The sequence below is a fragment of the Vulpes lagopus genome, chromosome 6, assembly GCF_018345385.1.
Source record: "Vulpes lagopus strain Blue_001 chromosome 6, ASM1834538v1, whole genome shotgun sequence".
Classification (NCBI taxonomy): Eukaryota; Metazoa; Chordata; class Mammalia; order Carnivora; family Canidae; genus Vulpes; species Vulpes lagopus.
The window spans coordinates 913,264-940,824 of record NC_054829.1 but is presented as its reverse complement, the minus strand read 5'-3'; the positions used below and the strand labels follow the sequence as shown (position 1 = coordinate 940,824).

Genomic DNA, 27,561 nt, shown 5'->3' with positions numbered 1-27,561 from the left:
GCCCTTGAGCCCGGACACAGACACCTCTCCCTCGGGCAGGGACACCTCCAGCTCTCCCCCAGGGAGGTCCACATCGGCAGTGGGCAGTTGGACGGCAGCCTCGGGAGCTCGCATCTCCCCTCCCACGGAGGGCAGGGTGGCCTCCACTCCGACCTTGGGCACGGACACGTCCACGGAAGTTCCCAAATCCTTGCTGGGCGTCGACGCGCCAAAGGACGGCATCTTGAACTTTGGCATTTTGAACTTGCTGTCTCTGGCGGCCACCCCCTTGTCTCCCAGGGACAGGTCGGCCTCCAGCTTGGCGCCGGGCACCTGGGTGTCCACCTCCACGCTGGGCAGGGACACGTCCACAGCGGGGGCGCTCACCTCGGCCTTGGGGCCCTTCAGGTCCAGTTTGGGCGCCTTGATGTCCACCTGCGGTGCCTTGATGTCCACTTTGGGCATCTTGAGGCTGGGCATCTGTACCTTGGGCAGGTGGCCCTTGAGTCCGGCTGGGGCCGAGGGCTCCTGGGGCTCCCCCTCGGGCACTTGGCCCTCAGGGAGCTTCAGGCCGGCCGCGGGGATTGTGAGCTCTAGGTCGGCAGGTGGGAGCTCAACGGTCACATCAGTGGTCTTGACGTCAGCCTCTATGGAGGGCACGGACACTTCGGCCTGGATCTTGGGCACGGACACGTCCACGGACGCCTCCAAGGACTTGCTCGGCGTCGACGCGCCAAAGGACGGCATCTTGAACTTTGGCATTTTGAACTTGCTGTCTCTGGCGGCCACCCCCTTGTCTCCCAGGGACAGGTCGGCCTCCAGCTTGGCGCCGGGCACCTGGGTGTCCACCTCCACGCTGGGCAGGGACACTTCCATGTCGGGGGCGCTCACCTCGGCCTTGGGGCCCTTCAGGTCCACTTTGGGCGCCTTGATGTCCACCTGCGGCGCCTTGATGTCCACCTGCGGGGCCGTGATGTCCACTTTGGGCATCTTGAGGCTGGGCATGTGGACCTTGGGCAGCTGTCCCTTGATCTTGACTCCTTCTGCTTTGCCCTTGAGCCCGGACACAGACACTTCTTCCTCAGGCAGGGACACCTCCAGCTCTCCCCCAGGGAGGTCCACATCGGCAGTGGGCAGTTGGACGGCAGCCTCGGGAGCTCGCATCTCCCCTCCCACGGAGGGCAGGGTGGCCTCCACTCCGACCTTGGGCACGGACACGTCCACGGAAGTTCCCAAATCCTTGCTGGGCGTCGACGCGCCAAAGGACGGCATCTTGAACTTTGGCATTTTGAACTTGCTGTCTCTGGCGGCCACCCCCTTGTCTCCCAGGGACAGGTCGGCCTCCAGCTTGGCGCCGGGCACCTGGGTGTCCACCTCCACGCTGGGCAGGGACACTTCCACGTCGGGGGCGCTCACCTCGGCCTTGGGGCCCTTCAGGTCCAGTTTGGGCGCCTTGATGTCCACCTGCGGCGCCTTGATGTCCACTTTGGGCATCTTGAGGCTGGGCATCTGTACCTTGGGCAGGTGGCCCTTGAGTCCGGCTGCGGCCGAGGGCTCCTGGGGCTCCCCCTCGGGCACTTGGCCCTCAGGGAGCTTCAGGCCGGCCGCGGGGATTGTGAGCTCTAGGTCGGCAGGTGGGAGCTCAACGGTCACATCAGTGGTCTTGACGTCGGCCTCCATGGAGGGCACGGACACTTCGGCCTGGATCTTGGGCACGGACACGTCCACGGTCGCCTCCAAGGACTTGCTCGGCGTCGACGCGCCAAAGGACGGCATCTTGAACTTTGGCATTTTGAACTTGCTGTCTCTGGCGGCCACCCCCTTGTCTCCCAGGGACAGGTCGGCCTCCAGCTTGGCGCCGGGCACCTGGGTGTCCACCTCCACGCTGGGCAGGGACACTTCCACGTCGGGGGTGCTCACCTCGGCCTTGGGGCCCTTCAGGTCCAGTTTGGGCGCCTTGATGTCCACCTGGGGCGCCTTGATGTCCACCTGCGGGGCCGTGATGTCCACTTTGGGCATCTTGAGGCTGGGCATGTGGACCTTGGGCAGCTGTCCCTTGATCTTGACTCCTTCTGCTTTGCCCTTGAGCCCGGACACAGACACTTCTTCCTCGGGCAGGGACACCTCCAGCTCTCCCCCAGGGAGGTCCACATCGGCAGTGGGCAGTTGGACGGCAGCCTCGGGAGCTCGCATCTCCCCTCCCACGGAGGGCAGGGTGGCCTCCACTCCGACCTTGGGCACGGACACGTCCACGGAAGTTCCCAAATCCTTGCTGGGCGTCGACGCGCCAAAGGACGGCATCTTGAACTTTGGCATTTTGAACTTGCTGTCTCTGGCGGCCACCCCCTTGTCTCCCAGGGACAGGTCGGCCTCCAGCTTGGCGCCGGGCACCTGGGTGTCCACCTCCACGCTGGGCAGGGACACTTCCACGTCGGGGGCGCTCAACTCGGACTTGGGGCCCTTCAGGTCCAGTTTGGGCGCCTTGATGTCCACCTGCGGCGCCTTGATGTCCACTTTGGGCATCTTGAGGCTGGGCATCTGTACCTTGGGCAGGTGGCCCTTGAGTCCGGCTGCGGCCGAGGGCTCCTGGGGCTCCCCCTCGGGCACTTGGCCCTCAGGGAGCTTCAGGCCGGCCGCGGGGATTGTGAGCTCTAGGTCGGCAGGTGGGAGCTCAACGGTCACATCAGTGGTCTTGACGTCGGCCTCCATGGAGGGCACGGACACTTCGGCCTGGATCTTGGGCACGGACACGTCCACGGTCGCCTCCAAGGACTTGCTCGGCGTCGACGCGCCAAAGGACGGCATCTTGAACTTTGGCATTTTGAACTTGCTGTCTCTGGCGGCCACCCCCTTGTCTCCCAGGGACAGGTCGGCCTCCAGCTTGGCGCCGGGCACCTGGGTGTCCACCTCCACGCTGGGCAGGGACACGTCCACGGCGGGGGCGCTCACCTCGGCCTTGGGGCCCTTCAGGTCCAGTTTGGGCGCCTTGATGTCCACCTGGGGCGCCTTGATGTCCACCTGCGGGGCCGTGATGTCCACTTTGGGCATCTTGAGGCTGGGCATGTGGACCTTGGGCAGCTGTCCCTTGATCTTGACTCCTTCTGCTTTGCCCTTGAGCCCGGACACAGACACCTCTCCCTCGGGCAGGGACACCTCCAGCTCTCCCCCAGGGAGGTCCACATCGGCAGTGGGCAGTTGGACGGCAGCCTCGGGAGCTCGCATCTCCCCTCCCACGGAGGGCAGGGTGGCCTCCACTCCGACCTTGGGCACGGACACGTCCACGGAAGTTCCCAAATCCTTGCTGGGCGTCGACGCGCCAAAGGACGGCATCTTGAACTTTGGCATTTTGAACTTGCTGTCTCTGGCGGCCACCCCCTTGTCTCCCAGGGACAGGTCGGCCTCCAGCTTGGCGCCGGGCACCTGGGTGTCCACCTCCACGCTGGGCAGGGACACGTCCACAGCGGGGGCGCTCACCTCGGCCTTGGGGCCCTTCAGGTCCAGTTTGGGCGCCTTGATGTCCACCTGCGGCGCCTTGATGTCCACTTTGGGCATCCTGAGGCTGGGCATCTGTACCTTGGGCAGGTGGCCCTTGAGTCCGGCTGTGGCCGAGGGCTCCTGGGGCTCCCCCTCGGGCACTTGGCCCTCAGGGAGCTTCAGGCCGGCCGCGGGGATTGTGAGCTCTAGGTCGGCAGGTGGGAGCTCAACGGTCACATCAGTGGTCTTGACGTCGGCCTCCATGGAGGGCACGGACACTTCGGCCTGGATCTTGGGCACGGACACGTCCACGGACGCCTCCAAGACCTTGCTTGGCGTCGACGCGCCAAAGGACGGCATCTTGAACTTTGGCATTTTGAACTTGCTGTCTCTGGCGGCCACCCCCTTGTCTCCCAGGGACAGGTCAGCCTCCAGCTTGGCGCCGGGCACCTGGGTGTCCACCTCCACGCTGGGCAGGGACACGTCCACGGCGGGGGCGCTCACCTCGGCCTTGGGGCCCTTCAGGTCCAGTTTGGGCGCCTTGATGTCCACCTGGGGCGCCTTGATGTCCACCTGCGGCGCCTTGATGTCCACCTGCGGGGCCGTGATGTCCACTTTGGGCATCTTGAGGCTGGGCATGTGGACCTTGGGCAGCTGTCCCTTGATCTTGACTCCTTCTGCTTTGCCCTTGAGCCCGGACACAGACACCTCTCCCTCGGGCAGGGACACCTCCAGCTCTCCCCCAGGGAGGTCCACATCGGCAGTGGGCAGTTGGACGGCAGCCTCGGGAGCTCGCATCTCCCCTCCCACGGAGGGCAGGGTGGCCTCCACTCCGACCTTGGGCACGGACACGTCCACGGAAGTTCCCAAATCCTTGCTGGGCGTCGACGCGCCAAAGGACGGCATCTTGAACTTTGGCATTTTGAACTTGCTGTCTCTGGCGGCCACCCCCTTGTCTCCCAGGGACAGGTCAGCCGGCTTCCTTTGGCCGTCGGATGTTAGGTCCTCCCCCACTGTTGGGTGTATCCCTGGGGTGTCAGGTTTTCTCTCTTCAGCTTCTCTCTGTGTTGCTCTTCCCTCGGTGTGCACCGTGGACACTGTAATGGTGCTTCTTCCTTTTCCGTCCAGTTCCAGCTCTGGCTTTTCTCCTGCTGGTTTCCCATCCTTCCTGGGTGACCACCCAAAAGTGGGAATTTTGAACCTGAGCGTTGTCGTCCGGTCCTCCTTCCCATCTCTGTCCTTTTCCCCTTCCTTCTGGTGTCCATCCCCGTGAGCTGCTTCGGCTCCCTCAGCTCCTGCCTCTCGTTCCAGCAGGTGTACCGAGGGTCTCCTGGGTGCAGGTGCCTCGGGTTCCTGCCGCCCCTCCTCTGTGAAGCGGGCCTTCTCTGCCAGGGTCCCTGCCTCCCCGTGCACCTGTCCCTGCACTGCTGTGGCCTCCTCTGTCTCTTGTATTCTTTCCTTGGCAAATTTAAACCGCGGTGTTTTTAAGGTGGTGGGGATTTGGATTTGGAATTCTGGTTGGCGGCCCTGTGTGTCCCCTTTGCCCTGCAGAGCCGATCTGGCAATCCCAATTTCTATGCCGTGCCCTTCCCCACCTTGTCGTGGGGCTGAGCCCGGCCCCGGCCTTCCTTCTGACACAGCGTCTTCCTGGTCCTTCGCCTCCTTTGTCTTCCTCCGGCGCCTGGATGCCACGCTGGCCCCTTCCCCCAGGGCTCTGTGGCTGGGCAGAGCCAGTGGCCCCTCTGGCACCTCTGCCGTCCTGTCCTCTCTCCTGCTGTCCATGGTGGGCTCCCTGGCCTTTTGGCTGTCCTCGTGGGATCCGGCCTCCTCCACAGTGCCGGCCGCGAGTGGTCCGCCTTGGCCCGCCGTGCCTGCTTGCCCCTCCAGCATGGGAGCCTTCCCTGAGCGCACCCTGAATCTCAGGTTCAGGAAGCTCCTCCTCCGCTGGTCGTCGGGGCCTGCCTTCTGCTCCTGCTCCTCTGCTGGCGGCTGTGCCTCCGTGTCTGTGCTTGTGGGGGACACGTCCGGGGCACCTCCCCGCCCATAGGCCTCGGAGGAGCTGTGTGACCTCCGCGGGCCTGGCCTGCGCTTGCTCGTTATTGATTGGAATTTGGGCCAGGAGAGCCTCTCCTTCTGGGGCCGCCTGCCTCTGCCCTCCCTGGGCTTGGCGAGCAGTCTCTCCCGGTCTCCGCTCCCCTCCAGGGTCTGCGGGGGGGTCTCTCTGCACCCATCGGCGACATCTTTGTCCTGAAACACAAGGACAGTGAAGTTGGCGCTGCTGGTACAAGACATCTGAGCCCTGGGCTCAGAGCACAGAGGACGGTTTGGTGGCGCCCCCAGCCCCAGTCCCGGGGGCGGGGAGGCCCGACAGCGCCCAGCCTCCACGCCGTGCTGCCTCACCTGCCCCTCGCTGCCCTCCGGGCCAAGCTGAGCCCCGCTCGAGGCCCCTTCCTCGTCCTCTGCGGCAGGATGTTTCCGTTTGATTTGGAACTGAACCTTGTAGGGCTCTGAGTACTGAAGAATTTTGAGAGCGTCTTCATATTTAATGTTGTCAAAGAATATGGTCGCGCTGAGCAGCTGATCGCCTAGACAAAGACAGGGTGGGCCCAGGGCGTCAGCTCCCAGTCCCGCCATGGCCTGGACAGATGCGACTCCAGGGGCACGCGAGACAGGTCCCCTGACAGGGAGCCCACCCCGGCCTCCAGGGGCCCTGCTGGGAAGGAGGCCACCCCGGGGCACCGGCGAGGAAGCCCTGCACGGCCGGTGGCCACTGCCTGGACATGCCTGGGCAGCGTCAACGGGGGCACCCCGAGGTATAGGTATGGCCCATTTCCCCCCAGGTCCCTCCCATCCTGTCGGGGCCCCCAGGGTGGGGGTGGTCAGCACACCTTCTCTTAGGCTGAAGAGCTTGGCAGCTGAGGAGTCCTTCAGCACTTGCTTAACAAAAATGCCCTGGTCCCCGCCACCTGTGACGCTGTAGCCGCTGGCCCCAGCTTCCACTTCGGTCTGCAGCGTCACCTCTGTTGCCTCCTGCGTGGACCGGAGCAGAAGCAGGTCAGGGCCATCGTGAGCTTCTTCCTATGCCATCGTGGGCATCGGTGTGGGGCCCTACCTCCCATGAGCATGGGGACCCCAGAGTCCTGCCCATTATCCGGGGGACACAGGGCATGAGTGGGAGCCCCCAGCCAGGGCCCAGGCTGCTGCGTCCACACGCTGGAGGAGAGCCAGCTGCCGGCCACGTCCCTTGGGAGCGGCACCCCTCCTGCCAGCACTAGGGAGCCGAGTCCGGGCCCAGCAGGCTCGGTGAGCAAACAGGGGGCCTTCAGCGGCCAAAGGCTTGCTCATTCTTCACACGCACTCCGAGCGTCAACGGCACGCAAGGAGGCTGGTGTTCAAACACAGGAGGGTCACGAGTGCAAGGGTCACGAGTGCAAGTGTGACGCAGCAGACGGTGCGACCAGCCTGACCCCAGGCGCTTTGGGTCCAGCAGAGCTTTAGAACTGAGGGAGCCACCGATGACAACACAGGCTGCCTCGGGGCAGGGCACCCTCCTCACCGGGAGGCCCCAGAATCTAGCACCTTCCATGCTTTGTGTAGGAAGCGGGCAGCACTTTGCCCATTGTAGAGCCGAGAACACTGAGGTCTGTGTGCCTGGGTCTGCCCAGCCGGGGGTCTGGGTTCCAGGGGCCCCTGCAGAGACCCCAGCTCCCTGACCCTCAGGCACTGCCTCACCTACCTGCCTACGACTCATCCTGGAGAACGTCCGTGAGTCCCCTGAGTCTCGCTTCCACCAGGATCTCCGTCCTCCAGAGCCCGAGGAAGCCCGCCTGCTCGGTGTGTCCTGCGGCCACAGATGCCAGAGGTCACCCCCTGCCCAGCCCAGGGAAGGACTCGGGAGGCCAGGAGGCCCCAGAGCAGTGCTGTGTGCACAGGGCGCTGGTCTCATGGGAAGGGGGCTCAGTGACTCTCGGTCCTGCTGCTTCCTGCAGGGCCCAGCCTTGGGCCCCGCACCCACGCCCAGGGAAACCCCATAGGAACTGGGGTTTTATGGGCAGGGTAAGAAGGAAACACGGCAAGAACAAGTCCTTTAGTAAATTCACCTGCTCCCATGCCCGCCCCCCCCCCCCCCGGGCCTCGTCTCCAGAGACACGTGTGTTCGCACACATCCAGAGCACCGAGCCTCTCTCCCACACGCGTGCACTACCTCAGCTGCGTCTTGGCCCGCTGATCGGAGGGGTCCTGGGGGACGGAGGGGTCAGAGAGGATGGCGGGAGGGGTATAACTGTGGCCCAGTGGGCAGCAGGCAGGGCAGCGTGGCTGCACAAATGGGGGGGTGATGAAGGAGGCGTGGCTGCCCATGGCCCCAGCTGCCTGTCCCTCAGCCTGGGGGTCCCTGTCCAGCAGCCTTACCGGGAGTCCAAAGCTGGCACCCTCAGCGGCGTATTCATACACAGGTGAGGACCCCTGTGGGCGTGGCCGAATGATCTCGTCCACGGGTCCTTCCGTCACCTGGTGGGAGACAAAAACCAGGTAACCCTCAGCCACCTGGGCTCTGCCCAGGGCCCAGGAGAGGCTGGGGGCTGAGTGGCGAGGGCGTGCATGCTCCCGGGGCCTCGCTTACAGACTGGTCCTCTTCCGTTTCTGCATCTGGCTCCTCGGGCTGCAGCTGCCGGCCAGACACTGCAAAGAGAGAGGCTGAGTCAGTGGAGCCTTGCAGGTGGGGAGACCAGATGGTGGACCCCGGGGGGACAGGGGACGGGGCCCGGGCGAGGCCGTGCACTGTGTTTGTGCCCGTGTTGCCCCATCCTGGACCCTGGGTCTGAGAGCACATGCAGGGGTGGGGAGGTTGTGACGTGAGGCCAGATGGCAGTGAGCCCGCACAAAGTGGACTTCACAGATGGAGGCCAAGGAGGTCGCTAACAAACCCAGGGTAACAACGATGACAGCCCTGGGGCGGCCAGAGTCCGCGGCGGCTGCGGTATCTCACCCACAGTGTCCAGCACTCAACCAAAAGTTACAGGACACGCCAAGAGCCTGTGATGCATACCCGGGAACAGAACTCCCGGGAGCTCTCTGAATGCCCACGGAGGGGGGCTGCGCACACTTCACGGCAACTGCTGTAGGTGGAAAATACCACCGCTCAGGGAAGGGAGGTTGTCATCGAGGAAGAGAAGCTGTAACAGGCTACATGGATATTCTGGAGTCGACGGGACGCCCGGGTGGCTCAGCGGTTGAGCATCTGCCTTCAGCCCAGGGCGTGATCCCAGGTCCCGGGATCGAGTCCCCCGTCCAGGGAGCCTGCTTCTCCCTCTGCCTGTGTCTCTGCCTCTCTGTGTGTCTCATGAATAAATAATTAAAATCTTAAAAAAAAAAAAAAAAAAACAGGCACGAGGTTGTAGGAAGCAGGGGTTGGGCAACTTTTCTCTAGAAGCCCAGACAGTGACTAGTCTAGGCTTTGCAGGCCACGTGAGCTGGGGCAGAGGAGCCACGTGAGCACGGCAACAGCCTCAACTCCCCAGACCGGCAGGCGGGGTTAGTGCACAGGCCAGTCTGTCCACTCCCCAGACGAGAGGCGCTCACCCCGGGCCGTCTCGTGGGAATCGCAGCATATACAGATGCGGTCCATATGTGGCCACCACGGGAGGGGGCGGGGGACAGCGCACACGCTGGATTGAAATTTCTGTACTTTGCCAGAAGGAAGTCAACATTACTAGGGCTATGCGTGGACACAGGCGTGGACCGTAAACAGGCTCACGAGAGTCTGGGGCGGAAACGTCCCAGAACGGATCGTGGTGATGGTCGCACAACTCCATAAAGTTACTAAAAACGATTGAATTGTACATTCACAACTGGGGGGAGGGTTTATGGCTTGTAAGTGATCCCTCCACTGCGCCGCGAAAGAAAAACATAATCTGGGCAGCCCCGGTGGCCCAGCGGTTTAGCGCCGCCTTCAGCTCGGGGCGTGATCCTGGAGGCCCGGGATCGAGTCCCCCGTCGGGTTCCCTGCATGGAGCCTGCTTCTCCCTCTGCCTGTGTCTCTGTCTCTCTCTCTGTCTCTCTGTCTCTCTCTCTCTCTCTCTGTGTCTGTCATGAATAAATAAAATTTAAAAATCTTAAAAGAAAAATATAATCGCACAAAATGAAAACGACAAAATGTGAAATTGACCACATGTAGACGTGAAGCAAATGACAACTGTAGCTTGAAGGATGGGGATGGGGAATGGCAGTTCCTGGTGAGTTCTAAGGTTCTCACGTTATACACGAGGCCAGTGCACAGCGACGGGGACAGAATACACCATATGAGCCACAACGGAGGCATTACCGAAGACGCGTCGCTAATATGCCAGAAGTGGAAATGAGATGGAATCCTAAAACTACGTTATCTATAAATACCTACAATGAGTGTGTGGGTATATGTATAATATATATTACTGCGTAGTTATATATGCGTAAATGTATTTAGTCAATCCCAAAATATAGTAAGGAAGAAGGGGGAACGGAGCAAGGATAAAATAGGAAGCCATTAGCAAGACGGTGGGATTTCAACCAACCACACGGACAATCACATTAACTATAAAGGGACTTAATAATTCTAACCAAAAGGTAGAGATTGTCAGAAGAGATTTAAAATAGCAAGACCTGGGACGCTTGGGTGGCTCAGCGGTTTAGCGCCTGCCTTCAGCCCGGGGCGGGATCCCGGGGTCCCCGGATCGAGACCCACGTCGGGCTCCCTGCGTGGAGCCTGCTTCTCCCTCTGCTTGTGTCTCTGCCTCTCTCTCGATGTGTGTCTTATGAATAAATTTAAAAAAATCTTATTTATTAAAAAAAAAAAGCAAGACCTATCCATATGCTATTTACAAGCACTGGGTTATAAATGTGAAGCTTTAGATCGGCTAAAAAGTGAAAGGAAAGAAAAACATACACGATGCACTTACTATCCTCACATGTCATAACAATGAAAGTAGAGGGGCCCCGGGGGGCTCAGTCGGTTAAGCGTCTGACTCTTGGTTTCGGCTCCGGTCACAATCTCAGGTTCCGCGTTGAGCACAGTCTGCTTCGGTTTCTCTCTCCCTCTCCCTCCGCCCCTTCCCACTACTCACGCTCTCGCTCTCAAATAAAAAAATAAATCTTTTTAAAAAGGGAATAATTCTTCAAAAAAAAAAAACCAATGAACTTGATGTCTGTATACACCTAATAACAGAGGGTATAAACACAGAAGAGAAAACTGGCAACCCTGACAGGACACTTAAATCCACAATTTGGACAGGAGATCCTAGTCCTCCTCTGGGTACAAAACAGGACACGTAACAACAGGTGAACCACCTGTGATCCGGTGAGACCACACTGGCGCTAGGAGACCACTCCACCTTCGGACAACAAAATACACCTCCCTCCTATGTGCACGTGGGACATTCACCAAGATAGACTATGTGCCGAAATGACGATGTGTCATTGAAAATGTCTCAGTAAGTTTAGGGGGAAAGGGGGGGCTGGGGAGCAGAGTGGTTTGAGCATCCGACTTTTCGTTTCAGCTCAGGTCGCGATCTCAGCTCCGTGCTCAACGGGGAGTCGGCTTGAGAGTCTCTCCTTCCCTCTGGCTCTCTCCCCCTTCCCGCTCCTGCACTCCATTTCTTTCCCTCAAAAACAAATAAATCTTTTAAAAAAGTGAAATAAATAAAATGTTTCACTAAGTTTAAGACAATTTGAGGGATCCCTGGGTGGCGCAGTGGTTTGGCGCCTGCCTTTGGCCCAGGGCACTATCCTGGAGACCCGGGATCAAGTCCCACGTCAGGCTCCTTACATGGAGCCTGCTTCTCCCTCTGCCTGTGTCTCTGCCTCTCTCTCTCTCTCTCTCTGTGACTATCATAAATAAATAAAAAATAAAAAAATAAAGTTAAAAAAAAAAGTCAATTTGAATCACGCCCAGTGGAATCAACACAGTCTGATATAACTATGAAAGATCAATGAAACAGAATAGAAAGTCCAGAATTGGTCGATTGATTTTTGACAAAGCGGCCAGGTTATTTCAATAGGAAAATCACAGTCTTTGCAACAATGGTGCTGGGACAACTGGATGTGTGTTTGGAAAACAAAACAAAACAAAACAAAAAACCTGGACTCTTACATAACACATAAAAATGAATTCAAAATGAATCATAGAGCTAAATGTAAAACCTAAAACTATAAACCTTCCAGAGGAAAACACTGGACATTCTGTGCCACCCTGGGGAGGCAATGTTTTCTTAGAACACCAAAGGTGTGACTCACAAAAGAAAATGCGATAAATTATATTTCATCATAATTAAGTACGTCCGGTCTTGAAAGCCATTCTTAAGGAGATGCAAAGGCAACGTGTAGATCTGACAAAGGACTTGCATCCAGATAAACTCTGACAAATCAGTACAAAAACACCAAACAAAAACAACCCCACCTCAGTTAAATATGGGCGAAAGCTCTGAACAGACCCTTGACAAAAGAAGCTGTACCAATGCCCACGAGAAAAGACGGTCAACTTCCTTACCCAGGCAGGAAAACGCCAATTAAAACCAACAGAACAGAACAAGGACCCCAGAACCAAACTCACAGATGCAAAGCTGCGGGATTCCGTCACCCGCGTGGGGCCGTTGGCTATCCCCGGGAAAAACGTTAATCTCAACATTATGGCAGCCCCAGAAAGTAGAGATTCCGTGTGGGCTGTAGAACCCGAGCAGGTCTCACGGTAAAGCTTCCAGCAGATAAATAGGAATGACTTTGGGGGAAGGGAAACAAATCCTAAGCAGCACAGGGAAGGCGCTAGGCCCACGGGGTATGGCTGAGAAAGTGGTCTAGGTCACGGCGAAGAGCCTCCGCTCCCCAGAAGACCCCGCGAGGGAGCCAGCCGTCAGGCCACAGACCGGGCGGAGACGTGCAACGCGCTGGCCGAACCAAGGCCTCCTCCCCAGAACGCACGGAGGGTTCTTGCAGACCAGAAGGAAAAGACAGACAACCCAGTAGAAAAACGGGCAACACTGGAGGGCGCAGTCGGTCAAGCACCGACTCTTGGTTTTGGCTCAGCTCATGATCTCAGGGTCATGGGATCGATCCCTTCCTCAGGCTCCGCGCTCAGCGGGGAGTCTCCTTGGGATTCTTTCTCCCTCTGCCCTTCCCCCCACTCCTGCCTGCTCTCTCTCTCTCTCTCACACGGCCAGCTCAGCTGCAGGCACAGACCCTCAGGGAGTGGAGGGGCTGCGCCTCGTCCCGGGGACACGCGTGTGGCCACCTGGGGAAAATGCCTCAAGCCACACACTTACAACTTGCCCTCCTTCTCAAGAGAGACTTTAAAAAATTCTCCATGAAACTGAAATGAGGAAATGACACACTTCACGGCCACAGATTTGAACCTTCAGACGGGCAGGACCCACGTGCAGAGGAGCGCCGTGCCAACGCCGCACAAGGAGAAGTGGACTCTCCATGGTTGTGTCGTGGTTGAACAATGAAAGCCGTATTCACGGCCTTTCCAGCAACACGACTCCAGCCCCCCCACCCCCGGGACCGTACTACGCATTCCAGGAAGAGATAGCACTGGGGACACCCTGGCATGCCTGCCTGGGCCTGGGGACACCCCTTCTCCAGACGCCCACACTGCCGGGGACCAGGGGGACAAGCGCCCCCTGCCAACCCCACGGGTGCCCCAGCCAGCTTCGGGGACCGGGCAGGTCCTTGTCCCTGTGGAGCACATGGGGGCCCAGTCCCCGCAGGAGCGCAGGTTGGGCTACTGCACTCTGGCCAAGCTGCTGTGTGGCCCTGAGCAAGCCCGTCCCTCCTCCGGGCCCTGATTTCCCCGTGGGCGTCTGAGGGCTGCTGCGTGCGCCCAGGAGAACCAGAGGGCCTGCCCGGGCGGGGGCACAGGGTGGGGACAGAGTGGGGACAGCCCTGCCTCTGACTCCCGGCCTCGCCTCTTCTCCACGAGCCTGCTGCCCCCACACAGCAGCCGACGCTGACGGCGGCCGACCCTACTCTCCGGCCTCAGTTTACCACCCAGGCCCCCCCAGGCCCTTACCCCCAGCTCCGGGGGGTTGCCGTGTGTTAGCAACGAGGAATGAGAATGCCCAGCCTGGAAGAGGGGAGCCGCTTGCCCAGGGCGGCCACCTGGGGCGGGGCGCAGGGGCTGGTTGAGTCCCAGGGAGGCGGCACAGGGGACCCACAGGGGCTAGAGGAGGGTGTGCCCCGGGGAGGGGCCAGGGGCTTGGGGAGGCTGCCAAGCTCACCGCCGCCCAGCGCCTCCGCGGCCGCAGCCCTTTCTGTGAGTCAGACAACAAAACAAGATCCTGGTGGCCGCCCTCTCCCGGCAGGCGACCCGGAGAGGCGGGGGGCGGAGTCCCACAGGCCCGGGACAGGACCCCCGGGCAGGGCCTCCAGCCGGCGGCCGGGCCAGGGGAGGGGGCCCACCGCAGGGAAGGCTCCCGGCAGGGCAGGGATCCCCGGCCCTGGGAAGCTGCACCTCCAGATCGACCCCGGGGTGTCTTGCAGGCGTCGAGGACCAGGGCGTAGGGGGCGGCGGCGTGGAAGTGGGTGCACGCCTGCACCGGGATCCTGGGGACCCAGGCAGGCCCAGAAGCCCACTGCCCTGCTCCTGCGGGCCAGCTGCACTGCCCGCACCCGCACCCATACCCGCAGCCGCACCCGCCCCCTCCAGGGCCTGCTCCTCATCCCCCCACCGGCTGGAAGGTGGGGCTGCGGGGTTAAGCCCTGGGTCCCTGGGCGCCCCTCAGAGCCGCCAGCTGGCCCCAGCCTGGCCCAGGGTCACACAAACAGGAAGGAGGAAATCCTGCCTGCTGCGGGGCAGAGCTGCCAGGGGCCTGCCGGCCTCGGACCTGCACCCCGGGGCGGGAGGCCGAGGCACCCCAGGAACCCCCAGAGCATCGTCCTGCCGGGCCCTGCGACCCGAGGGCCCCCCTCGGCCGTGAGTGCAGGGGCAGCGTCCTGTCGGCCTGACCCGGGCCCCACAGACGGGCCCCATGGGGACTCGGCTCAGCAGCCACATGGAATAATGACTCTAATACTTGGGGCGAGCCCGGGACTCTCCAGGCAGCCCCCCAAGTGGGGGTTCTCAGCGGCAAGTGTGCTTAACAAAAGCCCAGTTTGCATGGAGACTGGCCGCCCTCCAGAGGGGCCAGGGACAGTGGGCGCATTTGCATGTCGCCAGGGCAGTGGTGGGCCTGGGAACGAGGACACTGGCAGGAAGGGGAGCTGCAAACGGGACCGGCCGTGGCCTCAGAGATCCAGCGTGGGCGTGTGTGCCGGGCCTGGGACCCTCCCCGAGCACAGCGCACAGTCCCCCAGCCACCCAGGGAGCCGCGGGGGCAGGACCCCACGAGGCAGGCTCACCCTTGGGCCTGGAGCCCAGTGCCCACACAGGCGCACGGCACGCTCAGGCCTCACCCCAGCCTGGAACTGCGCGAGGAAAGTGCTGGGCTCGGCTGACTGGTCATGAGACCTTCAGCCTTCCCACAGCAACAGCCGGCAGCGAGGCCCTCCCAAGGTAACTGCGTGGGGAGGCCAGCTCGGCTCCCGCTTCTGCCCCCAAGGCCCTCGCCTGGCCCTCGCCTGGCCGGCTGGGCCTGGGAGTGAGGGCTGGCACCCACCCGCAGCCACACCCCTCCCGCTGCTGCCCGGCTGCAGCCAGGACTTTCCGGACTTTCGGGTCACCCTGCAGCGCCCCCAGACCGTGCACAGCCCTCCCACCGCTGCCTGGGCCCAGACCTTCCAAACTGCGCTGCACACCAGCAGCCTCCCCAGCCCCGGCACCTCGCTCTTCCACCCCGGCCACTCTCAGTCCAAGCCTGGCCACTGCCCCCCTTCCTCTCTGGTCCCCAGCACTCAGAGCCCTGCACACAGTAGGTGCATAATAAGTGCCAGTGCAGAGAGTAGATGGGGAAAGAAAGGAGGCGCAGGGCAGCTCTCCTGGGAAGGGGCAAGTCCACGGGCCTGAGGGTGCCGCCGAGCTGTGGGGCTGGGAGGGTCCTTCTGAACCTGGAGAAACCGAGGCAGGCACGCCGGCCTCCGACTCCAGAGGGCCCAGCAGCCAGGAGGGGAGTGGGCCTGAGCCTGTTTCTCTCTCTGAGCTGAAAGGCCGGTACCCTGGAGGTCCTGCCCACCGCTGCCCACCTGCCCCGCTGCAGGGGAGCCTGCACTCGCTGGAAGCGCCCGCCCCAAACTCCCGGGGTCCCCAGTGCACCAAACAAGGATGGTGGACGTCACCTGAGGAATCCTCCCCGGCCACATGGTCCCACCTTGGGGACCTGCCCTGGGATGGCGATGGCTGTGTCGGTGCCCTCGGCCACCATGACCTGGTGGCCCGTCCCACCAACGTGGGCTTGGGATGAGGCAGGGCAGGGGCTCTGGGAGATGACAGCCCTGCTCAGCCCGCAGCCCGAGCCCCCACCCGGCCCCCACAGGCCTACTGGGTGGTGAGGGGCGCAGGTACCCTAGGGCTGAACTCCGGGAAGGGGGCTGGAGGCTGGGAGCAGGGGGCAGGGGGCAGGGGGCAGGGACAGGGGCAGGGCAGGTACAGAAGACAGCCGCAGTGGCTTACCCAGGTCGACGTCCTCCCAACTTGCCCAGAGTGAAGATCCCAGCTGGCGCTCCCTCCGCTGCCCTCCTGGGTCCCTCCCCTCCAGAGCCCCGCTCCGCTGCCCCGCCCTGGCCTCCTCCTCGCTGGCCTGGAGCCCCACCAGGGGGCTGGGCGGCCCCCTCACAGGCCCGGAGCCGGGCCAGGCCCCTCCCCCAGGGTGCCCCCCCCCCCAGCCCAAGCAGCTGACTGGGAAAGGAAACGCCCGCCTGGGGATGTCTGAGTCACTACCACCCGCCAGCGCAGTCCAGTCCGGTCCTGCTGTGTAGACAGGTAGGCAGCCGCAGATGTCAGATAGGATCCCCCCACCCCCCCAGGCTGTTTGTTGGCCCCGTGCCTCAGTTTCCCTGTACGTGCAGGGACAGAGGCTGGAAGCTGGCCAGGCTGGGGGCACAGAGAAGGGAAGGCACAGCCCGAGGGGTACCCAGGCCCTTCCAAGAGAGCCCTGCGCGGGGTGCTAACGCCTGCTCCACCTGATACGTCGGGGCGACACGGCGCGTCAGGCTGTGCCGAGACCCCTGCCCAGGGCACAGCCAGCCCCTTCCCCGGCAGAGACCACCGAGGCCGGAGCAGGACGAGCCCGAGCTCGCCGCGGCCTGGGCCAGTGAGTGACCTTCGGTCTGCCCGTGCCCCTCGGCGTGCACCCCGCCACCCTTGCAGCCCCTCAGCCAAAGCTCCGCAGCAGCCTCTGCCCAAAGCGGGGGCCTCCGACGAGCTGGGCGCCGCAGGGCCCTGGAACCCACGTGTATGACCCGCGCCCGCGTCACCGGGGCCTGAGGGGGAGCTGAGACGCAGCCTCTCTGAGCCTGAAGACCCCAGCTCCGCCCTCCCCGAAGCGCCAACTGCCTGGCCTACCACCTCCTGTCACCTCCCGGGACCCCCAGGACCCAGCCCCCAGCCCAGGGGCCCAGGGGGCGGGTGGGAGGACGCAGAGTCTGGCTCCTGGGCCCCTCCAGCTCCCGGAGCCCCGGCAGGCCTGGGCAGGACCGTGCAGCCTGTGCCATCAGCAGATCTCCTGCTGGATCCTGAAGCCGCCCCGCCCTGCCCCGGGGCCCTGCGGGGTGGGGCTCAGCTGGCTGCTGGCACCTGCACCCAACAAGCAGGTCAGAGCAGGCCCGCCCAGCTGAGGGACCCAGCCTGGGGGTCCAGGGCAGTGAGGGGTCAGGCCCAGCCCTGGAGAGGTGGTGGTGGGATGGCTTCACCCCACCCCTGCCCGCCACCCCAGGCCCGATCGGCAAGGCAGCCACTAACTGGGGGCTCTGGGGACAGCCGAGGGCAGCGAGCCGCCCATGGGGACACGGAGGGGGTGACAGTAAGGGAAAGCACCTGGCCGCTCAGGGGGATCCCAGGTACACAGAAGGCTCTAGCCCGTCCCGGGGCCAGGGGTGCTCTTGGGTCAGGGTGGGCGAGAGGCCCAGGGTGGGTCCCCAGTCAGGAAGGAGGTGCTGTACCCAGGCCTCTCCCAGCCTCCCCCTCTCTAAAAATTTAACGGTCACAAATGACTCTATTTACAGTGAGCCGGGAAAGCTGGCCAGGCCGGCTGGCGGTGACCTCACCCCTCCCACAGCCCCAGACAGTTCTCACCTGGGAACTCGCTGCCTGGCACCCCACACTGCCTGGCACCCCACGGCTCTCTCATCGCCCCCAGGCCAGGGCCGAGCCCAGCCGGAAGGAGGCTGCTGCAGGTTCAGAGCGGGCCACGCACTCTCCAGCCCCGGACCCCAAGCCCACAGAGCCACTCGTCCCCCTCCTCGGGAACCCCACTGCCCCCCAGGCGTCTGGCCCTGGAGCACATGGGCCCCCACCTCGGCAGCCAGAGGGAGATGCGGCCAGGTCGCCCCACGCTGCGTGGCTGGGCCTGCCCCCGCCCCCCAACTCCCTGTGCTCTGCTCCCCCCCCCCCCCCCCCCCCCCCCCCCCCCGCCGCCCCCACATTGACACCCCTCACCCCCCACCCCTGCCGCACCCAGGCTCCCTCCAGACTCCCCGTGAGCACATGCGGCTTGCTCTGCCCAAAGCGCTTTCCCAGCTCGGATCCTGGACTCCCTCCCCACAGGCAGCTGCCCGCAGCCCTTGGCAAGCGCTGTGTCCAGGTGAGGCCCCTGCAGACGGGAGGTGGCTGCCAGCAGGACCTGCAGATGTGCGGGCCAGCCGGGGGCACCGGGCGGGCAGGGACTCAGGCCGGAGGCTCAGGGCTCTGGGTCCAGGCCACCGTGACCTTGTAGGGCCAAGCGTCAGGGGGCCGCCCTCCATACCTTGCCCCTGTGCTGGTGTCCAGTCCCACAGGGGTCATACCTGGCTCTCCTGCAGGTAGGGGGCCCCGTGTAGGGCCCCGCCCCCTTCCTCAGCAACCGAGGACCCCACCCGCCTGGTCCCCGGCCCCAGGTGGTGCTGGGCCAGCTGCAGGGTGTCTGCTGACCTGCCACACCAAGGGTCCTGAGATCCAGGCCGTCCAGCACACGCCTGCCAATGCCCACCTCACAGGCAGTCATCGCTCAAAGCCCCCTGCACCCTGGGCTGCTGCTCAGCATCACCACAGGAAATCGGGGGCTGGCAAGGGCTGGGCAGGGGCTGGGCAGGCCCACGGGCAGCTGATAGTGAATCAGCTGGGGAGGTGGCCAGGGCCAAGCACCGCATTCTCAGGAGATGTGTCACAGAGGAGCCCCCGGGGGCTGGTGCCACCCAGGAGTAAGGCCTGCCCGGGAGGGAGCTGCTCCTCCCGGGGTCCTGCACGTACGTGGCCTAGTGCCCTGTGGGAGTGGGAGGCCATCCTCTGCCCCACCCAGGAGGGACCTCCAGCATGCATGGGAGACAGAGGTGCAGGGCCGGTGGGGGCGGGGGATGCAGAGCACCCAGACCTGATGCAGGCAGCCCATGGTCTGACCCCCACCAGGGGCTTGACCCCCAAACAAAGGGGCCTCCCGCCCAGCAGACAGCAGTGCCCACCAGTGCCGGGCAGCCCCTCCAGCAGAAGCGGGTGTTGACAGGGCAGGGAGGCCCGCACCAGGGCCCCATGAGCTCCTGTCCCCAGCTGCTCCTTTCTGAACCTCCACTGTCCTTTCAGCACCGGGCGCCCGCATCCGGGGCTGTGTCCAGGCAGGCGCGCCGAAGGGCCCTTCTTGGGACTCCTGCCCCGGACCCCAGCGTCCACCCCGCAGGCAGGGGCGGCTGGCTCGGAGCCAGTCACCTGAGGGGGTTCCTCTTGACAACGGGGGGAGGGGCATGGCACCCCCACCCACAGGGGTCAGCACAGGGCAGGAAGCGAGGTGGGAAGGGGGGCTAGTGGGCTGGGCGTGGGCGGGGCCACCACTTGCCGCCCCCCTGCCCCAGCTCCTGGGACCTTTCCGTTAGAGAAAGTGTCTCTAACTATTAAATATTTACCCCAGTGAGCTGGACCCTTGGCTCCCAGCGGCCTGCGGCTTCCAAAAAAAGACAAACAAAGGGAAGCCTGGAGGTAGAAGCAGGAGCTGGGCGGGGCCTGGCCCATGGGGAGGCTCGGGGAGGTCGGTGCACACAGGGTCCCACCGTGCACCCAGCTAGGAGCCCCCCAGCTCTCCCCACTTCCCCGCTGGGCCCCTCTGCCTCTCCATTTCCCCTTCCCCTGCCCGGCCTCATCTCTTCCCATGGGGACTGCCCCGAACCCGTGTGGAGCCCCGAGCGCCCTGGGAACAAACCCCCCCAACCGCTGGCCCCTGCCCTCTCTACCCTTCTTCACCCCTACGCCTATCCCCAGACCCACCCTGTAAATCTGCTTGTTGTCCCCCGGCCAAGGCTCTCCAGGCCACACGCACGTTCCTCCAGGAAGCCCTCTCTGACTCCTCGGTGCAGCCAAGAGGTGCCTGACTCACCTTAGCCGAATAAACAATGGTACAGTGTTCCCTGATGAGTGACCTCCCAGGTCCCGGGGCCCCTGCCAGAGCCCGGGGTGCACGGTCGGCCTCCTCCTGCCTCCACCCAGAGGGCTGTGCTGGGGAGATCTGGGCTTTCATGCCTGGAGCAAGTGGCGGGGGCCCCCAGACGGCTAGTGCCCTTCCCCACCTGCTGGGTCCTTCCCCCTCACACCGCCACTTCCCCACCCCCAGGCAGGCCAGCCCCAGGCTCAACCTGAAACAGAAGCCTTCAGCAAAGGGCAGTCATGGGAGAAAGGACACAGCGAGGGCTGGAGCCTGAGGGTGAGACAGGGTTGGGCCCAGCAATCCTGGGGGCTTCCTGGAAGAGGCAGCTTCTAGCAAGTTCAGGATGGAAGAGCTCAACCAGATGGAGAGAAGGCCTCGCACTCACCACTGCTGGCACACGGGAGGCAGGGGCTCCTGGGCCCTCCCCCCCACCCCCACTCTCCTGAGACCCTGGAGCAGCGGCAGACTGTCCAGCTTGAGTTTTCCTACAGGGAGAAGAGCTGGGGTGCTGTCAGGGACACATCTGCCAGCAGCACCTGCGGGCGGCTGGGAGAACCCGCCTCGATAAAGCTCAGGGAGGGAGGGAGGGAGGGTGGGACCAGCCCAAGATGACCTTCACCCCTCCTCCTTGCTGCCGGCTCCTGCCACGGACACTCTGGGCAGGAGGGGGCACCCCAGAGCCCTGCCTGGTGGGGCGGCCGCGCCAGCACCTGCCCGACATCACCACCCTCGGCCTGCGGTTTGGCCATTCCAGCCCCTGTAGAAGCCAGAGGGCTTGACCTCGACCTCGGTGCAAGGCCCTTCCTCACTGCTCCAAGACTCCGCGTCCCTGTCTGCAAAATGGGGACACATCCCTGTGCCACTGGACAACCCAGGGCAAGCTGCCAGCATGGACACTGGAGACACTTGCCACCCGCGCCGGCACTTGGCCTCTCCGCCCGGCCTCTGCTGTGGGCAGCCGTGCCCACTCCCGTTCACAGGTGCTAGTCGCAGCCCACAGACCCCTGCAGCCCCAAGCCCAGGGCCCTGCAGAGGCCACCAGCCCCGTTCAGAGGAGGGAGGCCACTGCAGGGAGGCCCCACATTGCGATGCGCCTGGGAAGGGCCCCAGACTTACCACAGCCCCCCACAAGAAGAGACCACCCAGACTCTCCTTCATGGTGGGCCCTCCCTGGACCTCGTGGGGGCTTCTCAGAGTGGGGATGGGAGGGGGGGCTCAGGCCAAGTCAGGGGCCTCAGGTGCAGGGCAGGGGCCCGGGGCAGGAGCCGGGGGCTCCCTGTCAGTCCGGCTGCCCAGGACCCAGCTCTGCCTTGGGAAGAAACCGGCTGCCTCTGAGGGATGGTGGGGAGGGGCGGCCGGGCACCCAGGTGGAGCTCCCTTCCACGCTGGCCAGCGTAGCCGCCAGGGGCCAGCCTCCCAGTGCGGGTGGGGCGGCCGACGGCTGCCTCCCCCTGGCTGGGGGTAGCAGGGCACCCAGGCTCTGGGAGGGGTCTTCAAAGGACCTAGCACGGCTGGCCCAGGAGCAGGCTGGGACCTGGGCAGCAGGATGAGGGTGGGGCGCCGCCTGCCCACACGCTGGACGGAACCCCCAGGGGCTCTGATGCGCTAGGTCTCGTACCCACGCCCCGTGACAGCCCCTGACATTCCCTACGGGCTGCCCCACAGACCGGCCCCAGGTCAAAGCAGAGAATAAGGGTCTCAGCGGGGGAGGGCTGTCCCGACCAGGCCGACTCAAGGCAGACAGGTGGAGGGGGTGGCCTTGCACCCTGCATCCCGGGCGCCTCTGGGCAGCCTGCGAGTGAGGGTGTAGGCCGGTGGGGGATGCTGGAGGCAGAGCAATGGCCCCACGTCCCTCTGCCCCTCTCCTTTCCCTGTGATACAGCAGATCCCCAGGGATGCGGGCCAGGGCCGCCACGGTCAGGAGGAGGGGGGCTGGGGACCCACAGCATCTATCATCCTCCCAAGGCTTGTCCAGGGAACATCCCTGGGACGAGGGAGGCCCTGACAGGAGGCCAGCTGGTGTTCACCAGACAGACGGGCAACAGAAGGGACCATGGGGACTCCCGCTGCGGCTGGAGGGGCGTGCCCAGGCCAGGGGCAGCCCTCCCCCTCTGCATCAGCAGCACCATCATCATCTTCCTCCTCTGCGTTCCTCAAGGAGTGGGGTCCGGTCTGCGCCACTGCAGCAAGGCCCAACCCTCCTTGCTGGCAACTGGCCAGATGCCCTGGGCGTGGCTGCCGCATCCCTGACCCAGAGCTGGGATAACTGCCCCTGCCTCACCCCACCTGCCCCCCAAGACGCCGAGACACGCAGACGCGGGAACCAGACCTCGAGCGGGGACAGACAGATGACAAAGCACCTGCTTCCCATTCTGCGGGCAGAGGCGAGGGCGACACCCACCTTCCCTTGCCCAGCACCGGGCACTCTGTGGCCCCTCACCCAGCCGCAGCCCTCGGGGCCAGCCCTGCCGAGCCCCCGCCTCGCCGGCCAGCCAGCCCCACTGTGGACCCACCCAGCCCTAAGTCCGTGGTCCTCCGGCCCCAAAGCAGGGCCCCGGGCAAGCCTGGCTGCAGGTCCCCGTGCCAGGTGACCCACGGCCCGACGCCCCACTCACTCGCGGCCTCGCCGAGCGGCCGCCTCTGGGGACACGGGGCAGTGACAGGGAGGGAAAGCCAGGCAGGGAGAGTGACAGGCGGGAGCGACAGAGGGAGTGGCAGGGATGAGTCAGCGACCCCGAGACAGAGCGGCAGGATGGGAGAGGAGGCAGAGCCAGGTGAGAGCGAGGTGCAGCGGAGGCAGCAGGCGGGAGCAGGCGCACCGCTGCCGGGGGCTCCGGGCCAGGACGGCAGCACCACGTGGAAACAGTCGCACATCGCGGCGCCGGGCGGTGCGGGCCGGCGGGCCCGGCGCGTCCGGTCGCGGGTCTGGGCTCGGCGCGCGGGCGGCCGGGGAGCCGGGAGGGCGCTGCCGCGGGCGGCCGGCCTCGACTGCGGACCCCGCCGGCGCCCGGGACCCCGCCGCCGCCCCGCCCCGCCCCCTCCAGCCCATTGGCCGCCGCGCCCGGCCCCGCCCCCGCCAGGCCCCGCCCCCGCCAGGCCCCGCCCCCTCCGCCCTCCGCCCGCCGGGCCCCGCCCAGACCGCGCGCCTCGGGCCGCGGCCGGGCAGGGGTCCCCACGCGGGCTGGAGCCGCCAGCGGGGGCGGGACCCCGGGGTCACAGGGGCAGAGGGAGCCCGAGGGGCGACGGGCCGGAGATCCGACCTGCCGGCCCCGCGCAGGGGCTCGCAGTCTAGACGCTGCTCTGCCCGGGAGCGCGCTGCCGCGGTGGGGGTGCGTGGGGGGTCCCAAGGGGCCGTCCAAGCTGGGACCGCAGGAGTGTGCGGGAAGAGTGTTGCCTCGAGGCCACAGAGGGCCCAGGCCGAGAATTAGGTGCAGCGGGGCGGGGGGCAGCGAGACCGGGCGGTGGGAGCTGAGGAAAGACCCTCCCGGGGGCGGCGGCGGGGGGCAGGGTGCTTGGGCCCTGCTGGAAGTCGGGAGCCCTGCAAGAGGGAGGGTGGGGCTGGGCCCGGGCAGCAATATGAGGAGGGAGACAAGGCCACAAGGCCCCGGATGCTCCAGAGGGCCTTGGTAGGGACTGCAGTGGGGATGGCTGGGCGCCCGAGCTCCAGCCTGGGTGTTGTGCAGAACACCACACTCCTTGGGGAACGGCAGGCAGTGGGGAGGCCCAGGAGAATTCCGTTTCCACCAAAGTAGGAGTTCGCTGAGGCCCAGACTGGTGTAGACCTGAGGAAGGGCACCTTGGAGGTGTGGGTCCCCCTGGGGCTGCGGGCGGGGAGCCTGGGCCAGAACAGACCAGGAACGCATCGCTGTGCCAAGGAGGACCACGCCTGGGCGCCACCTAGGCATGGTGCCCATGGTGCTGGGACGGACAGGTGGACACACACACATACCTGCTCCTGGGGCAGAGAGAGACAGGGAGCCACTCAGACACAGGGACGCACATGAGACACACCCAAGACACACAGGTAGACGAGATGACGCACATGTTCACACCAATACACAGATGGGCTTGGATATGTCTCCGCGCACGGAGAGGCGCACACACGGTCCCACCCATGCTGACACAAGTGCACCCGTTGGACCCAAGAGGTATGCACAACCGGACACAGACACGCACATGCACACACAGGTGCACTCTCCTCCTGGGCCTCCTTGGGGATGCCGGCAGGGCCCAGGTGAGCCTGCCCAGCAGGATGACTCATGTGTGCCAGTTCCCGTTAGCTGGGCTGCAGCCGGGCAGCCTGCCAGCAGCAGGTCCCACAGACATGCACATCACTGCTGGGAAGAGGCTCTGCAGCCTCTCATCCACGGGGCCCATGGACAACGGGGCACAGCTCTGTCCTTCAGGTGGGGACGATGGGGTGTGGGGTTTTCCCTATGGGCTGGGCAGCATTGCCCTGGAGCCACAGACCCTGCGCCCTCCTCCTTCCCTGGAGTCCTGCCCTGCTCTGTTCTTCTGGGAGTCAGCTGCTCATGGGTGCAGGGAGGGAGCACTTTTTGTGTCCCTGGGTGTGTCCCACATCTGTCCAGATCTGTTGGGATCCCAGCCTGCCCATCTGTGTATGTGAGTCTGGCATTGGGGGCCAGGGAAGAAGGGGCACTTGTCCAAGCGGGGACCTTGGGACAAAGAACTGGGTCTATGTCCCCCCGCCCCATTACATGAGTGACGTTGGCAAAGTTGTGTGTCCAAATGAAGCGGTCTCATTCCATGTGACATATCCTGACGTCTAGCATGATGCACGTGGGGCTCTGAAGGGCAGAGGGGGATGGGTGGGGAGGCCAGGGAGCCGCCCCACCTAAGCAGAGGTCAGGAGGAGGGGTCTCACATGGCTGCTGATGGAGCAGCCCCCAGTGGGCCAGTGTGCAGCTGGGCGGTCCCTGGACCCTGACCGGCCAGGGCCTGGGGGGGACCAGGGCAGGGACCCTCCCTGCAGCCGCTTCTGCACTGGCCTTGGTGAGGCCTGGGTGGGCTTGCACTGCCCTGCTGGAGCCTCGCTTACCCTGCAGCAAGCGAGTTGGCTCGGCACTGACCCAGGGCCCTGGATCCAGGGCACTCCTGCCCCAGAGGCCGCCCCTCCCGTCTCCTGCAGAAGGCTGGCATCACCTGTTCTGCTCACCCCTGCACACTCCCCGGGGGACCCTGTGGGCCTCATTCATCTCTAGGAGGGCCTGGCCCCTGTGTAGAGGAAGACGGCCCCTAAGTCGGCCCTCTCCCCCCTGGGCCAGCCAGACTGGGCCCTGCCTCCTGTGTCCACTCCCTCCTCCCACCTACGGGGGCCTCAGAAGCCCCAGCCTGGCCCCAGGATCACAGGGTGGGCCCAGGGAGAAAGCTGCTCAGGTGGAGCCTGTGAAGCACATCCAGGCCTCCCCACTCCCCGCCCGTCCCTCCCCCGAGCCGAAGCCTGGCAGTGAGCCTGCCGCAGAGCCCTGAGCTGCCAGAGCTGCTGTCGTCATGCCCCGAGACAGCGCGGTCCCCGTGGCCCCTCCGGGCACAGATGCCTGCTGGGGAAGGTGACAACAGTTGGACGTGGCTGAGGAGTCACTGTTCCCCCACAAGCACGGAGCCCTGGGCCCAGCCCGCCCACCCCCGGCCCCCACACGGCCCCCACCACTGAGCGCCGGGAGGGCCGTGGTGGTCGTGCAGTGCCCGGGCTCTCTCCCGTTGGCACGCACAGGCTTCACCGCCTCCCTGGGACCACCACGCCGGGGACCCCACGGCCCTCGTGATGCTCGGGGGTCTCCCGAGGCGGGCTGTCTGGGAACTGCTGGGGCCAGGGTGACGGGTGGTGGCTGCCGACTCCACAGGCCGGGGTTCCCCAGCAGAGCCCCCCACCCCCAGCCCGCGCGTCACTCTCGGGCCTCTCCGGGCGGGCAGGGATGCCCGGAGCATCAATGATTCATGTCTCCATGCGGCAGCCGCAGCACCATAAGCAAAAATAGCTCTGCCATTGTACCTGCTGCGGCCTGGCCCAGCGCAGAGTCACACGCAGGACCCCATCAGCTGCCATCTGCCCCCCACTGATCCTCACACAGCAGGGGGAGGGGTTTGCGGCAGCTTCAGGTTTCCTGACCCCTGGCTTCTGATTGCCTTAGTCTCCCCCGAACTGGGTGCCTGCTCCAGGCCTGGGGGCAGCGGCCTCCTTGACGTACCCCAATGATCTGGGGCTGAGAACCCCAGAGGAGCAGGATACCTAGATGCTTCTGAGGGCAAAGGATACCTCCTCATCCCTCACCAGGCAATGGCCAGGGGGTGCCAGGCTACTGTGGGGCTCTGGGCCAAGTGGAGGCAGGCCCCTTCCTCCTGTTCGGAGGCTGGGACAGGGAGGCTCAGCTTGGCGGCAGAGAAGCTGTCCCCACCCGTGTTGGGCAGGCTGGGGACCAGGGATGGACCAAGGTGTCCCAGGAGGAGTCGGGGGGGGGCATATGGACTCTTCCTCCTGACTACACTGCCTGCACGCCCTCCACGGCCCCTCAGGGCGTCCTGCATGTGTCCCCTGAACTCCTGCCTGGATGGCGCCATGCTCCCCCCTGGCCCTTCTCCCCCAGCAGGTGAAGCCTTTTAAACTTGAACAGCTATGTGCCCCGCCGCCCCAGCTGGAGGCCTGGCCCTCGGCTGGTGGCCCGTCTCCTGCCCAGTCTGCCCAGTTGCTGGCCGGAGGAGCCAGGGGCCGCCTGTCGGCTATGTGGGGCTGAGCACCCTATGTTGGGTCACCTCTGCCACTTCCTCTGAGTCTGGGCTCCCCCAAGGCAGCACCTTCCTAGTAGCCAAGGGCCACCCAAGTCTACTGGCTTCACATGGCCGCTAACAAATAACCACACAGTGGCTTAAACACACATTCAGTCCCTGCGGTGCTGGGTGCTGGTAGGGCTGTTTTCCTTCTGGGGTTTTAGGGGAGGTGTACTTCCTCGCCCTTTTCAGGTTCCAGGGGATGCCCCATCCCCTGCTTCCTTGCCCTGCATCACCCTGACCTCTGCTTCTGTCTGTCCGTCTCCTCAGACTCTGACCCTCCTGCCTCCTCCTTGTAAGGGCATCGGGCCCAACAGCATGACCCAGGACTTACTTCTCAAAATCCTTAATGCAATCATGTCTGTAAAGTCCCCTGTAGGGTGTCGCAGCCACGGGTTCTGGGGATCGGGGCGTGGACATCTCTGGGTGGCCTTGTTCAGCTGCCACAGCTGTAATGCAGACCAGCCCACCCGCACCCTGACGGTCACAAGGCCATCCTCACTCTCCACTGAGGCCCAGACAGGGCGTGGGAGACTGCTGAGCTCAGAAGACCTGGTTCCAGCCCAGCAACACCCCCTCTGGGCCCGGGCCTCAGTTTCCCCACCTGCACACGAGTGCAACACTTCTCGTACCCCTTTCCAGCTCCCTGAACTATGAGGGCAGCAAGGACCATGGATGAGGAGGTCCAAGCAGTGGGCACACAGCAGAACTGCCTGGGACCCACAGTGTCCCTGGGGTGACACCCAGGCAGGAGAGCCGGCATCTGGTCACCTTCCCGCAGGGTCACCCAGGTGTCTGCCGGAGCTGGGTGCTCGCA

At 64.3% G+C, this 27,561-nt stretch overlaps 1 protein-coding gene across 1 annotated transcript in view; it reads right to left on the bottom strand.

The window, feature by feature from the left end:
* AHNAK2 (AHNAK nucleoprotein 2) overlaps positions 1-22,871 on the bottom strand; it is a 30,739-nt gene extending 7,868 nt beyond the window's left edge. Inside the window, exons 1-7 of the mRNA XM_041759082.1 lie at positions 22,778-22,871; positions 8,075-8,133; positions 7,864-7,962; positions 7,190-7,294; positions 6,342-6,483; positions 5,854-6,038; positions 919-5,700 (exon numbers count right to left, since the gene is read on the bottom strand). Coding sequence (XP_041615016.1) covers positions 919-5,700; positions 5,854-6,038; positions 6,342-6,483; positions 7,190-7,294; positions 7,864-7,962; positions 8,075-8,133; positions 22,778-22,832 — 5,427 coding nt within the window. The 5' untranslated portion in view covers positions 22,833-22,871. The remainder of the gene's footprint in view (positions 1-918; positions 5,701-5,853; positions 6,039-6,341; positions 6,484-7,189; positions 7,295-7,863; positions 7,963-8,074; positions 8,134-22,777) is intronic.
* Positions 22,872-27,561: the final 4,690 nt, after the last annotated feature.